Source organism: Plectropomus leopardus, chromosome 4 (genome assembly GCF_026936395.1).
Source record: "Plectropomus leopardus strain MGB_pleo_1.0 chromosome 4, ASM2693639v1, whole genome shotgun sequence".
In the NCBI taxonomy this organism is placed as follows: domain Eukaryota; kingdom Metazoa; phylum Chordata; class Actinopteri; order Perciformes; family Serranidae; genus Plectropomus; species Plectropomus leopardus.
Window position 1 is genome coordinate 28,507,683 of NC_142179.1, and position 18,711 is coordinate 28,526,393.

Sequence of the window (18,711 nt, forward strand, 5' to 3'; positions counted from 1 at the left end):
CAATGACTAACCTGCAGCTGAGTCCCATCTTCACTGATGTGGTGCTGTGAGTCTGCGTGCACCGGCTGCCCATCTCTCAGCCAGGATATGACTGGGGCAGGGTGTCCAGTCACATCGCAGTGGAGGACCACAGTGCTGTTGACCACTGCTCCCATTTCCTCCATAAACTCCTCTGATGCTCCCATGATCACAGGAGGGACTGAGAAGGGAAAACACGACTGATATCCCCATCAGAAAATATTTTGTATCTCTTCCAATTGCAATATATTTTAATTACAACTAAATTATGCACTTGCTTACCCAAAATCTCCAGCTCAAAGTGCATGCGGTCCTCTCCGGCCTCATTAACAGCCTGACATGTGTACTTCCCAGCATCTTCTTTCTGCACTCGGGCAATTTGTAACACCTGCCCACCTGAAAGAACCAACCCACACATTCAACAGCAGATTTACCCATGCACATTAAGGCCCTGCCATGCATAACAGCCACACTACTGCTTTAAACTGATATCACCCTCTCTGACCTGGGAGGAGTACCACTCCATCAGCAGAGGTGAGTTTTCGTCCATCCTTGTACCAGCTGAGCTTTGGAGGTGGGATGGCATTACTCTCACAGGACAGGCTGATTGGATGACCCAGGACCACCTCCCTCTTATCTACCATGTCCTCGTTATCGTCACCCTCATGTCCCAGAGCCCAGGCCGCTTCTCTGTTAGTCACCCGCTGAAAGATGGGAGGAACTAGCAAAACAAGAGCATGTTTATGACAGGTCACTTTCTATTAATTCCCAAGGATTTAAAAAAAAAAAATCTAAAAATGTAAATCTATAAGTTTCTGTAAAATATTTTTTTTACACTGAACTTAAACACACCCTGAATGGTGACATGAAAGTCTCTCTTGTCCTCTCCTGCAGAGTTGGTGACCACGCAAGTGTACTGCCCCTCGTGGGACAGCATGGCGTTCTCTATGATGAGGATGTGCCCACTCTCCTGAATGCCGGCATGGACATTTCCAGTCAGCAACTAAAGATAAAAAAAAATTCAGTTGATATAGTTGGGGTGGAATATAGCTCCTATTTGCAATCTGTGGAAAGTTTATTTCTTCAAGAGCCATTAAAGGAAATCGCCAATAGAGAACACCAGAAGTAGGTCCTAAAACCTGGAAATGTAACATTTTAGCACCTCTGGTTTCCTCTATCAAAGTAAATGGGTTTCCTGAATAGGTTTTTAGTTAAAAGCATGAAATAAGGTCTGTGCTTATTACTAGCTGAAGAGATTTTCACCTTTGATCTAGAACGTAGGAGAAATGTCATCCCTGGGGCACTCTATGATGTCACACATTAAAGTCTAATAACAGGACTTAGAAAACACACCTTAATCTCTGACTGAACTATTGGCGGTTGATTTTATTGTGGGTAATGCAGGAGCCAGGTTTTGACTTGAAGAAGAATGCAGGGAATAAAAAAGATGTTATCTCTGTTTCTGCTGCACTAATTTTTTTTATCTTTTTTAAATAGCAATTGCTAACAATGTTATAGGAGAGCAATCCTACATTGGTAGAGTGCTCTTTTATTGCTTTCCAGTCTCACCTCAAATGTTAGTATAGGTATCAGTATCAGTGCTGGGTTTGAAAGGTTAGGAAAGCATCACTGGTTCAACCAAACATCTATCAGGTATTTAAATATCTGGCTTTTATAATGATGACCAGAAAAAAAACAAACAAAAAAAAAATAACATGGAAACAATACATCTAATGCTATCCACCTAAAATCCACATAATCCTCATGCATTTTCTGCTGCTCCCTATTTGGGGCCTGGTTTAACATGCACACAAGCACACACACAAATGCTAAACATTTAATGTTGCAAAAAATCAAGCTGCACATGAAAACATGCAGGTCAAGGAAAAAAACAAACAGGGCAAAACAGTATTATTACAGTTTATTACATCATATTTAATGACTGGATTCTTCTTCTACATTTTTTCCCATAAGGACTCATAGCACAAAAATGTGTGGAAGTGGCTTGTGCAAGAGGATGTAAATTCTGTTGAGGCGGTTGCAATTCATACTGAATGCCAGTAGAGGCTGATAGAGGTTACAACTAGCTCACTTAAGAAGTACATGTTTGTGGTTTTAAGAGATGTGTGAGAATAAGACACCAACCTGACCGTCTTTGAACCAATTAACCTTGGGCTCAGGAAAACCTTTGCTCAGGCAGGAGAGAGTTAAACTCCCGTTGATCCGTACTTTCTCTTCCTTACCACCAAACATTAGCGATGTAGAGTCGCCTTCTATCTGTGGAGGTACTGATGAGAGGGTGAAAAAACAGGTGTTTCATTAAAAGTTCTGTCTCAGTCACTTTAACGTGTACGTGACTCAGATGTCTCTTACCCAGAACACTCAGGGAATAATGTTTGACGGCGGTGCCGGCTGGATTTGTGGCCCTGCAGGTGTAGATGCCAGTGCTGTCTCCCTGCGCTGAGCCCAGTCGCAGAGCCTGTCCGCCACGGGTGTATGTGGACTGTGGGCTGGACACGATGGGCTGGTTGTCCTTCAGCCAGGTGATACTGGGTGTCGGTGAGCCCTCGACATCACAGGGAAGAACTGTGGGGAAACCCAGCACCACTGACACCTCCGAGGTTTCGTTGGGGCCCTTGATGGTGGGGGGAGCTGGAGGGAAAGCCCGAAACATGTCAATGATTAACAGCCAGTAAGATTTTTACTGGCACATAGTGCAGGATGAATAGATCCTCAGGGGATTGGCCTGTTTTGTGCAGGAGACCTTCTAAAACAGAAATGCAGTGTCCAATACTCTGAGCAATTACAGCAAGGGCTCTGTAGGTAACACAGAAATCCCTGAGCGCTGCATGAAGAGAATTCCATCTGTGGTCATAGACCGGGCAGTATGGTGTAAGTCGAATTATACAACTGTGCAGGCGAGGTCTACACATGAATTAAATATTGTGTTCACTAACTTTAAACACTGCAGCCACAGCAAGTTCGGAAAAGAAATCAACTCAATATCCCAGTAACTTTTAAAGGATTTTTTTGTCATCTATGTTTATTTTCTTTATGTGGGGAAAGAAAACAATTGAGAATATAAGCTGAATTCATGCCAGAGTGTATGTGTCTTATATAAGGTAACAACCTTGCACTGTGAGCCTGAACTGGCGCATCTGAGTTCCAGCGTTGTTACTGGCCAGACACTGGTAAAGCCCCTGGTCCCTAAGTCTCACTGACTTCACCTTCAGCACCTGGCCATCTTCCAGAAACTCCACATGAGGGTCTCCATCGCGGGACAGCACCCTGGAGAGAGGAAAGAACAGTGGATTAGATCAATACTATGGGTGGGTGGTGCTGAATGTCACATCAATAAACTGTTTGAGTGATGCTCACTCTCCATCGCGGCTCCATTCCACTCTAGGTGCTGGCCGTCCGCTGACTCGACACTGAAACTCCACCTCCTGGGCCAGTACCACAGTTAACTCCTGCAGCCGGGATGCTCCTGATATCACTGGCGGAGCTGTAACAATGTGCACATACATCACAAATACACTGGTTAGCACACATGGTTTTATGTATTTAGGGCTGGGACAATGCAAGGTCAGGCGCTGGGTGCTTCACCTGATGATCCTGTTATTTATGGAAGATATCTGCCCATTGTGATTAGTTGTTCCTCATTACATGACATATTATATGTGTTACTGCATTCCAAAAGTTGAACTTTTTTGTTTATCATAGGATGCAGCCTTCTCAAGATAAAAAATGGGCATTTGGGAATTAGAATGTCTACCCCAACAATGTTGTTTTGCACTGGAGCACGCCTTTCACATGTCTATATTGACAACAATGGATTTGAAGGTGCAAAAAAACACAGCATGTGTACATTAGCTTTGACTTTAATGGTTAGTCTAGTCTAGTTTTAGGTGTATGTTACATTAAGTGGAGTATTAAAGTTCAAAGTTCGTTAGGGGCATTAGACCACTGTTCTTGACAGTCCAAAATAAATAAATAAATAATAAATAATTTTGACTCTCTTACTCAATGTTATCGGTATCCTTACATCTGTCTTTCCCCCACTCTATTCTTAAAATACTAAATAACAGTGTCAGTCCGTGACAGCTGGTTTATGAGCTCACCTTGCACCACTATGTGATATTCTCTGCGGGCCTCCCCAGCTGAGTTTTGAACCGTGCATGCAAATCTTCCTGCATGTTCTGGCTGAACTCTGTAGATTCTCAGCAGCCTGTTTCCGTTCTGCAGATGGACCCCAGGACTGTCCACCTGGATGTACAGTAATCATTATAGTGCATCCTTTGTGTTTAATTGTAATTAAAGCAATGACCACTTGGTGGCATTGTACAGCTAAACATCAACAAGGTATATTAACATGCAGTCCACATTTGACATTAACTGTAGATGGGAGTTCGGGGTGAAAAGCACTCACAGGATGACCATCTTTAGTCCAGGTGATTGTTGGGGAGGGGATCCCAAAGGCATCGCAGCCCAGAGTAAGAGGCTGCTTCAAGGTGACAGTGAGGTTCCTTGGCTGCCCATCATCTTGGATCTCTGGGGGAACTGTACAAGTGCAAACGATTTTATTTACACTATGTTTCAGTTCAGTTTAAGATATTTTGTCAGGCCGGAGAAAAATAGAGGAAAATGACTTCTCACCATTTACTTTCAGCCTTGTCTTTCTCTCCACAGAGCCTGCCTCATTGGTAGCCACACACTTGAAGTCCCCGCTGTGGCTGGCAGACGCTGTGCTAATTATGAGAGCTCCATCCCTCGCCACAGAAAGCTCTGATTGTTCAGGGTGTATCTCCAGGCCGTTCTTGAACCAGCGCACCTTGGGATGAGGTGAACCTGCAGGTGCGGAGACAAGAGAGGAATTGTGAGCCAGCATAAACTGAGCTTTATTGATCACGTCTGACAGAAAGAAAAGTTACTTCCATCTCTGTGCTTCTCTACGGGGGAACTTAATGGGCAGGCAGCCCAGACTAGAAAAAGCCAGCTCTACATTTATCTGTTGGACAGCGGGACAGCGGGGGAGACATTGCCAAAGTGGGTCCTTGTAGCCTGCGAGCTTAAGATTTCAAGGTTAGAGTCACATAAAATAGAAAGACACAGTGTGCTGGAGAGATGCAAGATGTACGGTTTAAAACACAAGCATCAAGATTTATCACCAGACACTGAGGAGAGTCTTGAGTAGTAAGAATAGGAGTGGTCGGAGGAGTAGTTCAAAGGCACTGGTGTGTACGTTTAGGAGCCTGAAACAGATGTGTTCTGTGGATTACTGGGTGGAAAAGAGGTGGAAATGGTCAAGAGGAGAAAGGTGAAATGGGGGAGAAGGTGGAAGATTTTGTACTCAACACAACAGATTTCTGGGGACAAGGACAAACGCAGTGAGTCACCATGAAAGAGCAGGGCAGTGTAGGGGATCCAAATGCCACAGCTCTGTCTATTTACAGAGGTGTTACATATACAAACACCATGGACGAGGAAGGGAAATCAAACACTGAGTCCTTCCTCAATCCAAAAAAATACTAACCGCAGGACACACAGCACCAGCAAAGGTGATGTTATCGTCCATTGCCTCTCCGAACACATGTTTACAGTTAAGGAGCTCTAAGCAAATTCATTATCTCATTGCTGGGAGGAAACGCATACAGATGTTAGGCTTTAGATGTTAACAGATCTCATTAGTAGACTTTGAATTTACTTGTTGGGGCTGACGAAGTCGGAGATTATCTCTTCCATGTGTTTCTCAAATAATTACCTCGATCAAATGCAATGCGCTTGTTGGTGAATTAATAATATCCTCCTGGCAGAGACTGCGCTTTATCTCTCTCATACAGATAGATCTCAAGAGAACAATGAAGGAATCCTTGTTTCCTGCTGCTGGCTGCCTCTCTGGGGTGTCAAGAACATCATGCATTTCTGTGAGAGCCCTCAGTGGCCTGGTACAGTCTGCCTGTCTGCCTGCCCGTGTGACTTGGATGGAAGGAGGGCTAGAGTGGCTTCATCTTCCTCTTCCTGTGCTTCACAGTGCACCTCAGACATCTCTGTCCTTCATCTGCCAGCAGCAGCCTGTAATTAGGATTCCTCTCCCAGCAGGCCCCAACGCAGAGGAAAGCAGATGTGGCTCACTGAGGCAGCAGGCAGACTGATGTTCCAGCTGTTGCTCTACATTGGACATAGCCCTCACCTTCTCTCACCGTGCTGGTAACCATGACACAGCTCCACACAAACAATACCTGTTTGAAACAGGCTGTCAGATAGTAAGTATCCATCAGTGCATCGACAGACAAACACACTCACTGTGTCTTCATAAAATAGCGAGCTCTGCTCATCCCTCCAGGACTTTACCTTGTTCACACTGTCAGAGATGTTAAAATATAGAGACAACAGCGTGCCTTTGGGTGCTGCGATAAAAAGGAGGATACGCCTTTAAAGATAGCAGGGAGCTTTGTTTCTGATTTGACAACTAAAAGTTTACATTGACAGCGAAACCTTCCTTTGATGGTGCACGAATACACACATATCTTTTCTACATTATACATGGATTTTTCTCTTGTGTCATAAAAACCAACTGAAAAATGATGCATCCGATTTAGACTCTGAAAACCTTAGTCACGACCTGTAAATTGTACCTCTTCTAAAATGCCAGACCTTTTATTGCCACATTCTTCTAAGTTTTTCGGAGGCTGACTCATGTGTGAATCATTTCATACCTTCAGCAGGGCAAGGGATGATGACTTTGCTGTTCGCTACTTTCTCCATGATGGCATCTCCAGGTTCTGCAAAGGACGGGGCCTCTGTGAGGACAGAAAAAGATGTTGAGTGCTGGTTCAAAGTGAACAGTAAATTGAAAATGTAATGAGTATTAGTCCAATCACTAATAGAGGTTCTGGTGTATTTAATTAGGGAGTCTCAGTGAGATCAAGAGCATGAAAATATTCATCAGACTACCCCACAAACAGCATCCAAAAACATCACTTCTGAAGCCAGACAACCAACAATCAATCAGCAAATATAATTCATAACACTAATGAAAAGACTAATTAAAAAAGCATCAGAAGGCACCACTTTAAAATCTCTAAGGTACAGGAAAAAATCTCGACAGAAGCTTTCATTTCATTCTATTTAAAAGGTGCATACTAGCTCTACCATGGTTTAGTACAAACACATCTACTTGATCTTAGGGGTAGGGATCTCGGGAAAGCATCAAAGGGAGACTGAAGATGAGTAGCAGTCTGGGATAGAGTGGAACCAGGGGCATATAAATATGTCATTTGCATAAAAGCGGGAATTGGAGTACTGCTTAGGAAGAATAATGTTATCTATGTATAATGCAGCATTTCTCAAATTGTGAGGCGGACGCCCCTGAAGGGCACAGAGGCATGACAGGTGGGGCGCACGTGACCGGGGCTTAAAGGGGAACATCACCTAAATTAGGAATTCCAATGTTATTTTGATGGCCTAAGGACATTCAATAAATATTTGTGAACATTAGCTACTCTCTTTCAGAGCCGCACACCAGAGAAGTAAGTCTCAACTTATGATGTCATCAAGTATAAAGTCTGGAGCTGCTCCATAGATGATGAATAAGAGCTTGCTTCTGTGAACCCACAGAATGTTCGTTTTCTTTTTTTATACCCAAATGAGCTTTAATCTATATAGTGTTTTCAGTCCTGAAAAAGAAAATGTACCCATATACTCTCAATATTTCCCTGCCTGATTTCAGTGTCATCTACAACATCCTTCCCGATTCATTGTCTGTGGAGCAGACTTTATATCTTACGACATCACAAATTGACTTTTTAGGACTCCAGGTTTAGAATTTGGGGAAAAACTGTTCATGTGTACTGAAATTTTTAGACTACCTTAGACCATGAATTTGGAAAATGGGCGTAGTTCCCCTTTAATGGGATACAGATCTTATATTTTGAGGAACTAATTTTTTGACATCTGATTTTTTTCACAGTGGATCAGTAAACAAATTGTACTTTGGCAATGACAATGATGTTCATTTACAGATAGTCTTCAAGTTTACAGAATGAGCAGATAATTGACAGGTATGAAAGAGCTTGAAAAACTTTCTACATTTAAATGGGGTGGGGGTGGGTGGGGGCTGAGAGAAAAAAGTAATGGACCAAGAGTAGACCCCTGTGGCACCCCACCAATTGGCTACAATTGGCGACAACAGTCTGAGTGCAGAACTTACACAAGTTGATGGAGGCCTAAAAGACAGGTCGGTATACAGTACTCCATCAGAAGTGCTTTTCATATGGTCAGTTAGCTTTGGTTACCCCAACTCCCAGTCCTTTCCAAAGTTGGATTATGGGGGGGCCTGTCTCCGACCATTTTTGTAACTCAACAAAACCAACAATCTGTCATTCATGTCAATGTTTAAACTTCTTTCTCTCTAGCTCTATTCATTCTACTTCTTCATTCAGCTACAATAACTTTCTGTAACGTCTTTGTTAACAACTGAGTGAAATATTACAAATGTATTCCTGGAGAGAATGAAATTGTACTCCATTACCACCATACTGTAAGTTTCCCCCTTCCCCATGACAGCTGGTTTTTCTCTCCTCTATCAAGTGTGGCCATGTGAAACAACTACAAACACTTGATTTCTAACGTCATAGGACAACACGTGGCGCGAATCATTTCTTATCAAGTACAACCCGGCCTTCATGCTCTTGCAACATGGAGCTACTGTGCCTCCAGAGAATGCACCCCTAAAGACTGGGAGAGCTTAAACTGGGACACTGTCAGTGTATATAAATCCTCATATTGCAAGTGCTAGGAAATGGTTACTTAAATACGTTTTCCATGATTCACAATGCTGTACATGCAGCAGAGTTGTATTAATTTATGCTTATTCGCAAAGTGAACAAACAGGGGGTCTGCACTGCAGATAATCACCAAGAATTTCCAGCTTGATCTCCAAAGTCTCCTGTCCCGCGCTGTTCCTGGCCACACACTGGTAAGTGCCCTGGTCAGCCAGGCTGACCTGCTGGATCCTGAGTGGCGAAGTGTTCTTGACCCCAACAGGAAGTCCATTGTGAAACCAACTGACCTCAGGGCTTGGCTCTCCCTGGACCACACATGGCAGAGTCACTCTTTGACCAATCAAGGCTTTCAGGAGGGAAGGTGCTGGCTGAATTCTGGGTTTAGCTGAGGACAAAAACAAACATCCTAAATACATGTCTCACCACACCTGTTACACATCTATTTATTGACATATCTCAGATATTTTACATACTTTATGTTAGAAGTGACGTGTTCATATGAAAACATAAAAAAACTAAGGTTTCTAGATCAACTTTCTAACAAAGTTGCACAGAGTTACCTTGAATGTGTAAATTGTAGCTCAGGGACACGTTGCCTGCTGGGTTTTCTGCAGTGCAGGTGTACAGTTTACTATCAATCAGGCGCACATCAGTGATCCTCAGAGAGCCTGAAGGCAGAACAGTGAACCTGGAGAGTGGGTAGGGGTCAAGGACAAAGGGATGGAGAAAGTGCAGCACTATGAATCACTGAAAAACTACAGCCACTGTGTTTTAGGGGAATGAGTGTTTGTTTTGAAGCGATATTTCCCTCTCGTGTCTTATTTACATTACAGCGCATGACTGCATCTATATGAGCACATAAATATTAAAATACTTATAAAGGCTGCCCAGTGTTTATAGTATTGGTAAACCTTGACGGTTGTGTGTCTGCGAGGACACATTTCAAGATGTGGTTTTGCTTCTGTTTCTATTTTTAGTAGGAGATGAGTTGATGAAAACAGTTCCTGTAAACAGATTCAGAAAGTGTATTCCCAGCACAGCTACTGCCAGAAGCACATTGATAAAGTGATTCATTAGTATGCAAATTATGTATATAATATTTGCACATTTTGAGGAATTTGTGAAAAGAGAGGAGCATAACACTACATTGTCCATTGTACTGGATTTACTTCACTTTAAAGTGATTTTCTTGGCTCTAAATACAAAACAAAGCATGAAAGAAAGTCACACCAATAAAGACTTTAAATATGTTGTAACTATTGATGACCTCTTTGCATGTGTGTTGTTGGGTTGCAAGAAAGAAAAATGGATCTAGTGATGAATGAAAGTTATGGATAAAGAAAGCACTAAGTGGAGAATGGACCATAGCCAGGGCCTTGTAATCTCTGGTGAGTTGTTACTTTCACAATTACAATTGTGCAGGGTAATTACAGTGCAAAAAAGCAGCCAAAGTTTGACCTTGTTGGTGTCTCTGTGGGAAAGGTCATAGGCTCATACAAATCAATGCATTTCTTTTTGTTGACAGTAGTAATGTGCACAGCTGCTATTGTTTGTTTATCACTTAGGGGTCAGGAAATACAGATAATCTGAAATCAAAAGGTTAGCCTGATGGTGGTTCTACATGGAAGCTCACACAGATCTCCATTAGAAAGCAACGTTTATGCCAAGCCATTCATTCCTTTCATAGGTGTTTGTCACTGACAAACAAGAAGACAGGTGGAGGTGATCACATACATTACCCTCCACTCCAAAAACATGATTTGTAGCAAAAACAAAAGCAGCAGTTAAATGTAGGTTAAGAGTACGTAAATGTAGGTCAGCAACTTTAAAGGGGTGTGTGGTAACGAGAAGTGCACCAGAAGCTATCCAGCTGTATAAATGCATAATATGCGCAAATGTAAACACACCTCTGTGATTTATCTTAGATAAGTGTGTATGCTAAGCAACTGAATTCTAACAATAACATGTTCATGTTAGTGGAAATGAGCTCGAAGCACAAAGAGCTCTCTATTTCAGCTGCACATATGGTGTAATGTCGCTCCCCCACCTCCTCAAACAGCCTTAGGAGAGACAGCAACATTGGAACCAAATGACTGCCTCTGCAGTGGTCTGTGCTGCTCGCACTGCAGCGCTGCAGCTCGGCAATACCACAGTGAAGGCTGACACAAGCTCAAGCACACAAGACATGAACCACCCCTCTCGCCCGTCCATCACTCCCCACATTGGTGTCAAGTCATCTGTGTACACAGTCTGACACAAAGACTAACGGGGACAAATTGGCCTCATCAGAATTGGGTTTTAAAGTGAACAAATCCACTGACTGAGTGTTGAAAAGCTCTGGGTCCTGACCCATCCCCCTTCTACCTTTTTGTTAGTGCTAACCTTTTTCATGGCTATGGCTATGGCTAAATCTTACCGCCCACTGCTTTAAGTTATTTCAACAATCAGCACCCCCTGGTCATTTCCTCTAACCCAACAGTGTAGCTGGAGAGAATGAATCTCCCTCCTTCACAGCGTGCTTGTTTCCGCAGGTAGCGCATATGCAAAGCATGGCCTGATGTGGGGGTTGTTCACAGAGATGTGTTATTCTCATCAGACAGGACTAGTAAAGAGTCAGCATGTTGTTTTACTGCTGAAGCACCCCAGGGAATCTGAACATCAGGCAGACAGGGCTTGTATCTCTTCCTCTGTCAGTTCGTTTTCCTCCCCTCTTCCTGGCACCCCCTACTCCACCCCCACCTTCTTCTTGTTCTTCCTGGCCCCACACAAGTCATACTGTATCTGAGTCACCGTAGCTTACAGCCCACTCCGTCATTCTTCTATCTAGCCCCAAAACCATTCAGTCTGGTGTCTGGCCTGAGTCTGTCTGTCATCTATGCAGTCTGTGTCCCCAGTCAGCCAGCCTTGTCTACACCCAGAGTGACCACACATGAAAGTCAGGAATCGGCGAACCATGTGGGACCAGATGTTCCTCCTCAGTTTAGCCAGAGAGTGAAGCCCGCACACAGCTCTCCGGCAGACTGTTGCAGCCTCCGCCTAGCTGCCCTTCAAAAGTCATCACTAAATGAACTCCAAACATTAGCAGCAGCTCTGAATGGCAGCCAGCTTCAGACAGAGACCATTGTAAAAAGCTGAGTCAGAGGTTTTTGTCTTTTGTTTCATGAGGTTCAACTAATTTTTATTGCATCATTGACAGAGTGAGGTAAGACTTACCCAGCTGTGACAGGGGGGATGGGATGCCCATTTCTGCTCCATGTGACTAATGGAGAGGGACTTCCCTGGGCCTCACATGGGAGAACAATCTCTGTTCCCACCTCTGCAGCCATCTTCACTGTATTGTCATGGCCAGTCACACCAACTATCTTTGGTGTTGCTAGAAAAGAGGGAAAGAAGTTGCAAGAATACAATGTAAGCTTTAAGTTAAACATGCTTTGAATTACTAAAAATGTTTCATACAGTGAAACATACAGTCATATAGTCTGTCGACAGAGGTCAGCCTTTGTTAAGTCAAACACTGCCATGTTTGGGTGACTGCGGTGGAACATTTATTTGCCTTACTGTTGACACTGAGCTGGATTTCTCGGCTAGCGTAGCCCACAGGACTGGTTGCAGTGCAGATGTAGATGCCTGCATCATCAGGGGTGGGGTGGGGGATGTGGAGGTATCCATCAGGGTCAGACCGCAGAGTAGAGTGGTCCCTGGGCAGAGGCTGCCTTCCCTGGAGGAACAACAGGCGTAAGAGCAGACAGAATATACTGTGGATAAAAGCTGTCCGCACAACAGTGCTGGGGACACTAAGCTCGATTTAAGGTTTACAGCCCAACCTTTGATGTCTAATGTAATTACAGAGCGCCCCTTTAACTTGCTCTCTATCCCCAATACATGCTTGCAGGAATGCAGCCTGCTGCACAAGCACTTGCTTTGAACATAAAATTGCTTTTACAGATACACTTTTATCTGACAAGAAAAGAAATTTACTTGACTCTTGAGTGCTCTTCTGAAAATGTTTGGGAGAAAGCAAGGAAGACAAATATGGCTCAGTTCAACAATATGTACGTTGACCTCACTCAGTAAAGCTGGCTATGTAACGGTGTGGGGTGTTTACTCTTGCATGATTTTTGTTTATTTGGAGAGACCCAAAACTGCTTTTAATGACAATATACATCTATCTGTGTACATTTGATCATTTGGGAATAAAGTCATTGGATTGTGCCTAAAATAAGTTCACACTGCAGTCAGTATCACAGCTAAAAAGACACTGTTGTTGTATTTCTGTATATGACACATGTAGTGATAACATCTGATGATAAGCTGCATATATTGCATTCTGGGTGAATTAAGAAGTATTTAATTGCCGAAAAGATGGCCTTTTAATGAAACTATGATGTCCACGCAGTAGAAAGATGCTAACACTTTTGAAATTGATGCTACATCACCAGAGAAAAGAGAGAAAAAGGATGTTTTTTCTTAAGACAACCTACAACTATCAGAATGCACTGCGCCGCACCAGGCCAATAAAAGCTCCTGCTGGTGGGTGACTTCATGCGAACTCGTACGTGTGAAACAATGTTGGCCAGCTAGCAACAATCTCATGTTTCTGACAGCATTTGAGGCGAGAATCTTGGTTTATATGTGATCAGTGCTGCTTACTTAAACTGTTAGAGCTCTGTTTTTTCGGCTGTGCTGGATATCTAGGCACTGGTTAGATGGAGGGAAGTTTACCACAGTCCATTTACACTTACTACCCGTATAATTTTGATACAAAGCTGATTGAAAATTGGCAAAGTATCCCTCTGAGCATGTTGGGTTTGCACTAGTTCAGCCTACTTTGATATTAACCTTTGAGGCGTGATGTGATTCTTTTTTTATTCAAGTGTTGTACTGGAAGGTGCTGAAAGCAAGGCTTTAAATAGATTCCTAAGGTACAATTACAATCCTGAGTGATTTCTCACAGTCAAGCTGCAATATGGTAAAGTTGCCATGGTTACCTCCCTCCTGGTCAGGTTAATCAAATCTTGATTGCAATGCAAACTGTTATTGTCGGTGGTATTTTTAGAGTGTTCTGACAAACCAGATAAAATATAAAGCCAGAGGGAGAGACAGTTTTGTTATATGAGCACTGGAAAATGAAGGTAAAAATTGAAAAATGTAATTTAAATAAAATGTAATATTATGTTATTAAGGCTTAAACATTATATAAGTTAAAGTAGTAAAGAGAGAGCATTATTAGATGAAGATGACTAGTATTACTATCATTATAAATATGCTAAAGCTGATCAGATTAAGAGCCTATTGACGACTGGTTTGGCTCAAATTTTAGATCCCACAACTGCTAAATAACTGGATACTGATCTTTTGTTTAATTGTAAAACCTGATAGGGCTATTACTTCAACAGTTATTTACAAAGTCTTAATGATGATTCATTTTCAGGCGAATGAACTCAAAGTGATAACGTTGTGGGAATAAGAAGTAGCCAATTCGTCATGTATTGGTTTATGGGATGCAGCCAAAAGCAATCATTAAGAAAAGTGGATTCTGACAGCGAGTGTGATATCCTACCTTGGACCAGACAATATTTGGCTTGGGAACTCCGGTGGCCTTGCATGACAGTGTGATGGCAACACCCTCGTTGGCTATGTAGTGGTACGGACCAGCGTTGATCTCAGGGGGCACTGTGGAAGAAGTAGGTCACAAAACACAGCTGTCTGACTGGCTGTGAAGAAGCGGGCCCACAGCATTATCACTGGCCTTAACCAGCCAGCAGTGTCAGTGCTTGAGGCATTTCTTCATTACAAACCGATGATGAACCGTAATCTGGCCTGTCTGTCATTACATGCCTATGAACAAAAAGACCCTTTCATCAAAGCATGCAATAAATGAACCCTCTCACTTTAATAACAGCAGGTGGCCAAGTCATTGACATATCGTTGTTTTCCACGGTGAGTCAGCACATTGTTGGCATGACTGTGCAAACCATATACCCCAACACAGCTAGTGTCTCTAGTACATAAAAACTGTTTTCAGGAATAAGAACTTCAGGGAGTAGTTTGACATTTTGGGAAACTGGTTCGTTTGCTTTCTTGCTGAGAGTTAGATGAGAAGATTGATACCACTCTCATGCTGGTGTATGTCGTAATTAATAGGCTGGAGCCAGCAGTCAGTTAGCTTAGCAGGGGTTAACAGCTACCCTGGCTCTGTTCAAAGGTAAAAAAAAAAAATCTGCCTACTATTTCTTGTCTGTAGCAATAACATCCTGGAGTCTCTGCTGGTTGCCTGACAACTGCTCCCAGTCAAGAAATAGTCAGGTTTACATAACCGCCCCACAACAACTTTAGGTGTTAAAGGTTTGAAACAAAAGAGATATAATGTGTTCATTAGCTAGTGAGCTCCATTAGTCCCTGATTACAGCCCTTATGCTAAGCTAAGCATACTGGGAGCTGGCTCTCCCTACACATTTACTGAGGTACACTTAAGATAAAGCTAGTACCAGTTTAGATGGTTACCTTAGCTTAGCATAAGCAGATAGCCTGCTTTAGTCGGAGGATAAAACAAGACTACGAATCTAAAGCGCTGATAACAGCTCGTCTTAGCTTTAATGTTACATAGGCATAACAGGGCTTTTTAGTTAAATGCTAACATCAGCATGCTAGCCTAACACAGTGACAATGCTTATGTATGGCGAGTAGGTCAGCAATGTTATTCATCTTAGCTTAGGGTATTAGATTGCTCACATTTACTCATAAGCAGTAAACCCAAAGTACAGCTGAGGCTAATGGGGATGTTTTAATAGTCATAAATCAAATCAACAGGATTCATGGCCCCTTCTGCTGAAGCATGACTTTTCTGTGATAGAGAAGTACTCATCAACAAAGTTGTGAGGGTCTTGGACTGAATGCAGCAGACCGTGCGAGGATCTGCACAAACGGCATACGACGAGCTGCCAGTCAGACCAGAGGGGAGAATGGAAACCGAAAGCACCAGACGAAAAGAGGGTGGAGAGCCAGCATCAGGGTGAGGTTGACCTGCCTTGGACCAAGAGTTGAGTTGCCACTCAAGATAACAAGATCAGTCTTGAAGAATGTGCATCTTCCGTAACAGCATATATCAGCAAATGTGTTGATGAGGTGGTGATCACAAAGACAGTGACATCATTCCTGAGAGTTGTTGAGAGTGAATATAAACAAGTCCGCCAGCACCGACAATATTCCTGGACGTGTACTAAAAACTTGTGCTGATCAGCTTGTAAATGTTATAACTGACATTTTTAACATCTCACTCTCACAAAAGACTGTTCCCTCTTGCCTCAAGACAGCCATCATCTAGTCTTAATGACTACCGCCCTGTGGCTCTTACCCCCATTCTGTTGAAGTGCTTTGACAGCACATCAAATACAACATCCCTGCCAGCCTGGGCCCTTAACAGTATGCCTTCAGAACCAACATATCCACAGAGGATGCCATATCTACTGCTCTTCACGCAGTCTTTACTCACCTGAACAATAAGGACAGCTACATCACAATGCTGTTTGCTGACTTCAGCTCAGCATTCAACACAATCTCTCCCATGAAGCTGATCGGAAAACTTAACACTTTGGGCGAGAGTTTGAATTGGCAGTCACACCTTCTCTACATTAGTGCTCAACACCAGAGCCCCCCAGGGCTGTGTGCTCACCCCCCTTCTGTTCACACTGTACACCCATGACTGCACTCCTAGACATAAGAAGAACGCTACTGTGAAGTATGCGGATGACACCAGCATCATCGGCCGCATTTCAAACAATGATGAGTGTTTTATAAAGGAGGCAAAGACACACACCCCTGTCTACATCAGTGGAGCTGAACAGGAGCAGGTGAACAGTTATAGGTTCCTTAGGAGGGCTAAATTCCAGAGCAAGATCCTGGTTGACTTCTACAAAGGAGCAATAGAAAGCATACTGACTGGAAACATCACAAACTGGCATAGTTTGTGCATGGCCCAGGACAGCTACAGCAGGTGATTAAAACTGCCCAGAACATCACTGGTTCCCATTTACAGAGCATCAGCGACCTCCGTGAAGGGAGGTGTCTGCACAGAGCCCAAAGGATACTGAAAGACAGCAGCCACCCCAGCCACAGTCTGGTTACCCTGCTGCCATCTGGAGAAAGATACAGAAATATCTGCTGCCAAACCACCAGACTACAGAGCAGCTTCTTTCTCCAGGCTGTGAAACTCTTCAACTCCTCCTTTGACACCAAAAAGCACCAAATGTAGCAGGATTTAGGATCAACTTTAATTTCATTTCTTCTTAAACCACCTTTAAAGAAAAATGACAATAAATCTACCTTGTACCTTCAAAACCCACCTACCAGCACCTTTAAAGCTCACTTATTTACATATGACTCATTTGATCAGTTTAATGTCTACACAAGCTTAAATGTGAAAATGTTAATTTGTGGTTTTACAGGGGGTTATGTACTGGAACAGGCCAATGACTTCCTGGAGTATCCCCAAGTTACCTTTGGACCGAGCCTAGCTGTTTTCCCCTGCCTTCAGTCTTTATGCCAAGCTAAGCTAATCATGTGCCGACTCTAGCTTCAAAGTCAGCGTGGGTGAGGTATTGATCTCCTCATCTTACTCTTGGCAAGACAGCAAATAAGATGTCAGAATGGCTGACAGATCCCTGAACTTACCATGGACCTCCAGGCTGACTGTGATGTTCATGGAGCCTGCTACATTCACCGCGGTGCAGACATATGTCCCAGCATCCTCTGTGACGGCTCTTTCAATATACAAACTGCCATCACTCCTCACAAACATCCTCCCATTCAACTGAACCTGTGCAAAGGAGAAATGGCTGCTGTCACAAAGGAACATAACGACTGTCTGTTTGAGGTACTGCACATATTTAAAAGTTAAATACTACTCAGTCTTACAGGTTTTCCATTTTGGGACCAGTGTCTTTCTGGAAGAGGTATTCCATCCAGCAGCATGCAAGGGATACTCAGGGACTGACCGATGCCAGTGGTGACCAGTGGGGCACCTTGGGCCAAGAGAGGGGGCTCTGCAGGAAAAGGAAGCAACATAAATACTAAACAACCGCAGGAAAATGTGGGTATTTTAAGGCCACAGTCAGATTTGGAGTTGCTGCCATTGTTTCTAAAATATGGTGGTGCAGAGAGATAAGAGAGCTTAAAAAAGCCTACCCAGTCCAGTGACACTAACTCTGGCCTCTGATTTAATGGCTCCAAACTGGTTCTTGGCCTCGCAGATGTACAGCCCTTCATCATCCAGCCAGACACCTGTAGCCAAACACAGAGTAAACCAGCACTGAGCAAAAATAGATACACAGTCCAATCTATACATCAGAGACAAGCAGCATCTCTACACTTACTGAGAAAGAAAACTACTTATCTAGAAAAAAAGTCCATGTTAATAGCAGTTAAGTACTCTACTCAAAAACAAGTGGTATTATTGGGTTGACTGTGCTGTAATTAAGAGTTAAAAATAGAAAAGAATGGGATTAATGGGCTTGCCTCAGCTGCCAGCCTGTTGACACACATCTACCGCTCGGTAAATTCTCTGGAGATCACATGTTGGAACATCAACATATGATTCACTTCTTGTGTTTAGATAGTCAGGCCCATGTTTGAATGGGTGATGACAAGACATTACGCATTAAAGCAAAAAAGTGAGGAGCAGAAGGGACGAGGGGCGGAGAAGTTTGTGTGTGACATAGTATGGATAGACTAATTTTCTAAAACAATGACAGGTAAAATAAATAAATAAATAAATAAAGCCATCTGCAATAGGTTGAGCTAATTAGGTGAGATGGCAGCCACAACTGAAAACAATGACAGGAACAGCCCATTCAAATATGTCCATTCCTTTCTAATATAGCAGTACACACACTATAAACATTTAGACTCGGGA

At 43.1% G+C, this 18,711-nt stretch overlaps 1 protein-coding gene across 1 annotated transcript in view; it reads right to left on the reverse strand.

Moving 5' to 3' along the window:
- The window catches only part of hmcn2 (hemicentin 2), a 54,357-nt gene that overhangs the window by 22,694 nt on the left and 12,952 nt on the right, over positions 1–18,711 (reverse strand). The window contains exons 17-36 of the mRNA XM_042487704.2: positions 17,985–18,080; positions 17,715–17,842; positions 17,472–17,616; positions 14,362–14,474; positions 12,360–12,519; positions 12,015–12,174; positions 9,362–9,489; positions 8,935–9,186; positions 6,735–6,818; positions 4,675–4,866; positions 4,448–4,578; positions 4,140–4,284; positions 3,397–3,523; positions 3,149–3,306; positions 2,392–2,670; positions 2,164–2,306; positions 871–1,021; positions 524–739; positions 301–414; positions 12–199 (exon numbers count right to left, since the gene is read on the reverse strand). Of these exons, the coding sequence (XP_042343638.2) occupies positions 12–199; positions 301–414; positions 524–739; positions 871–1,021; positions 2,164–2,306; positions 2,392–2,670; positions 3,149–3,306; positions 3,397–3,523; positions 4,140–4,284; positions 4,448–4,578; positions 4,675–4,866; positions 6,735–6,818; positions 8,935–9,186; positions 9,362–9,489; positions 12,015–12,174; positions 12,360–12,519; positions 14,362–14,474; positions 17,472–17,616; positions 17,715–17,842; positions 17,985–18,080 (3,110 nt within the window). The remainder of the gene's footprint in view (positions 1–11; positions 200–300; positions 415–523; positions 740–870; positions 1,022–2,163; positions 2,307–2,391; positions 2,671–3,148; positions 3,307–3,396; positions 3,524–4,139; positions 4,285–4,447; positions 4,579–4,674; positions 4,867–6,734; positions 6,819–8,934; positions 9,187–9,361; positions 9,490–12,014; positions 12,175–12,359; positions 12,520–14,361; positions 14,475–17,471; positions 17,617–17,714; positions 17,843–17,984; positions 18,081–18,711) is intronic.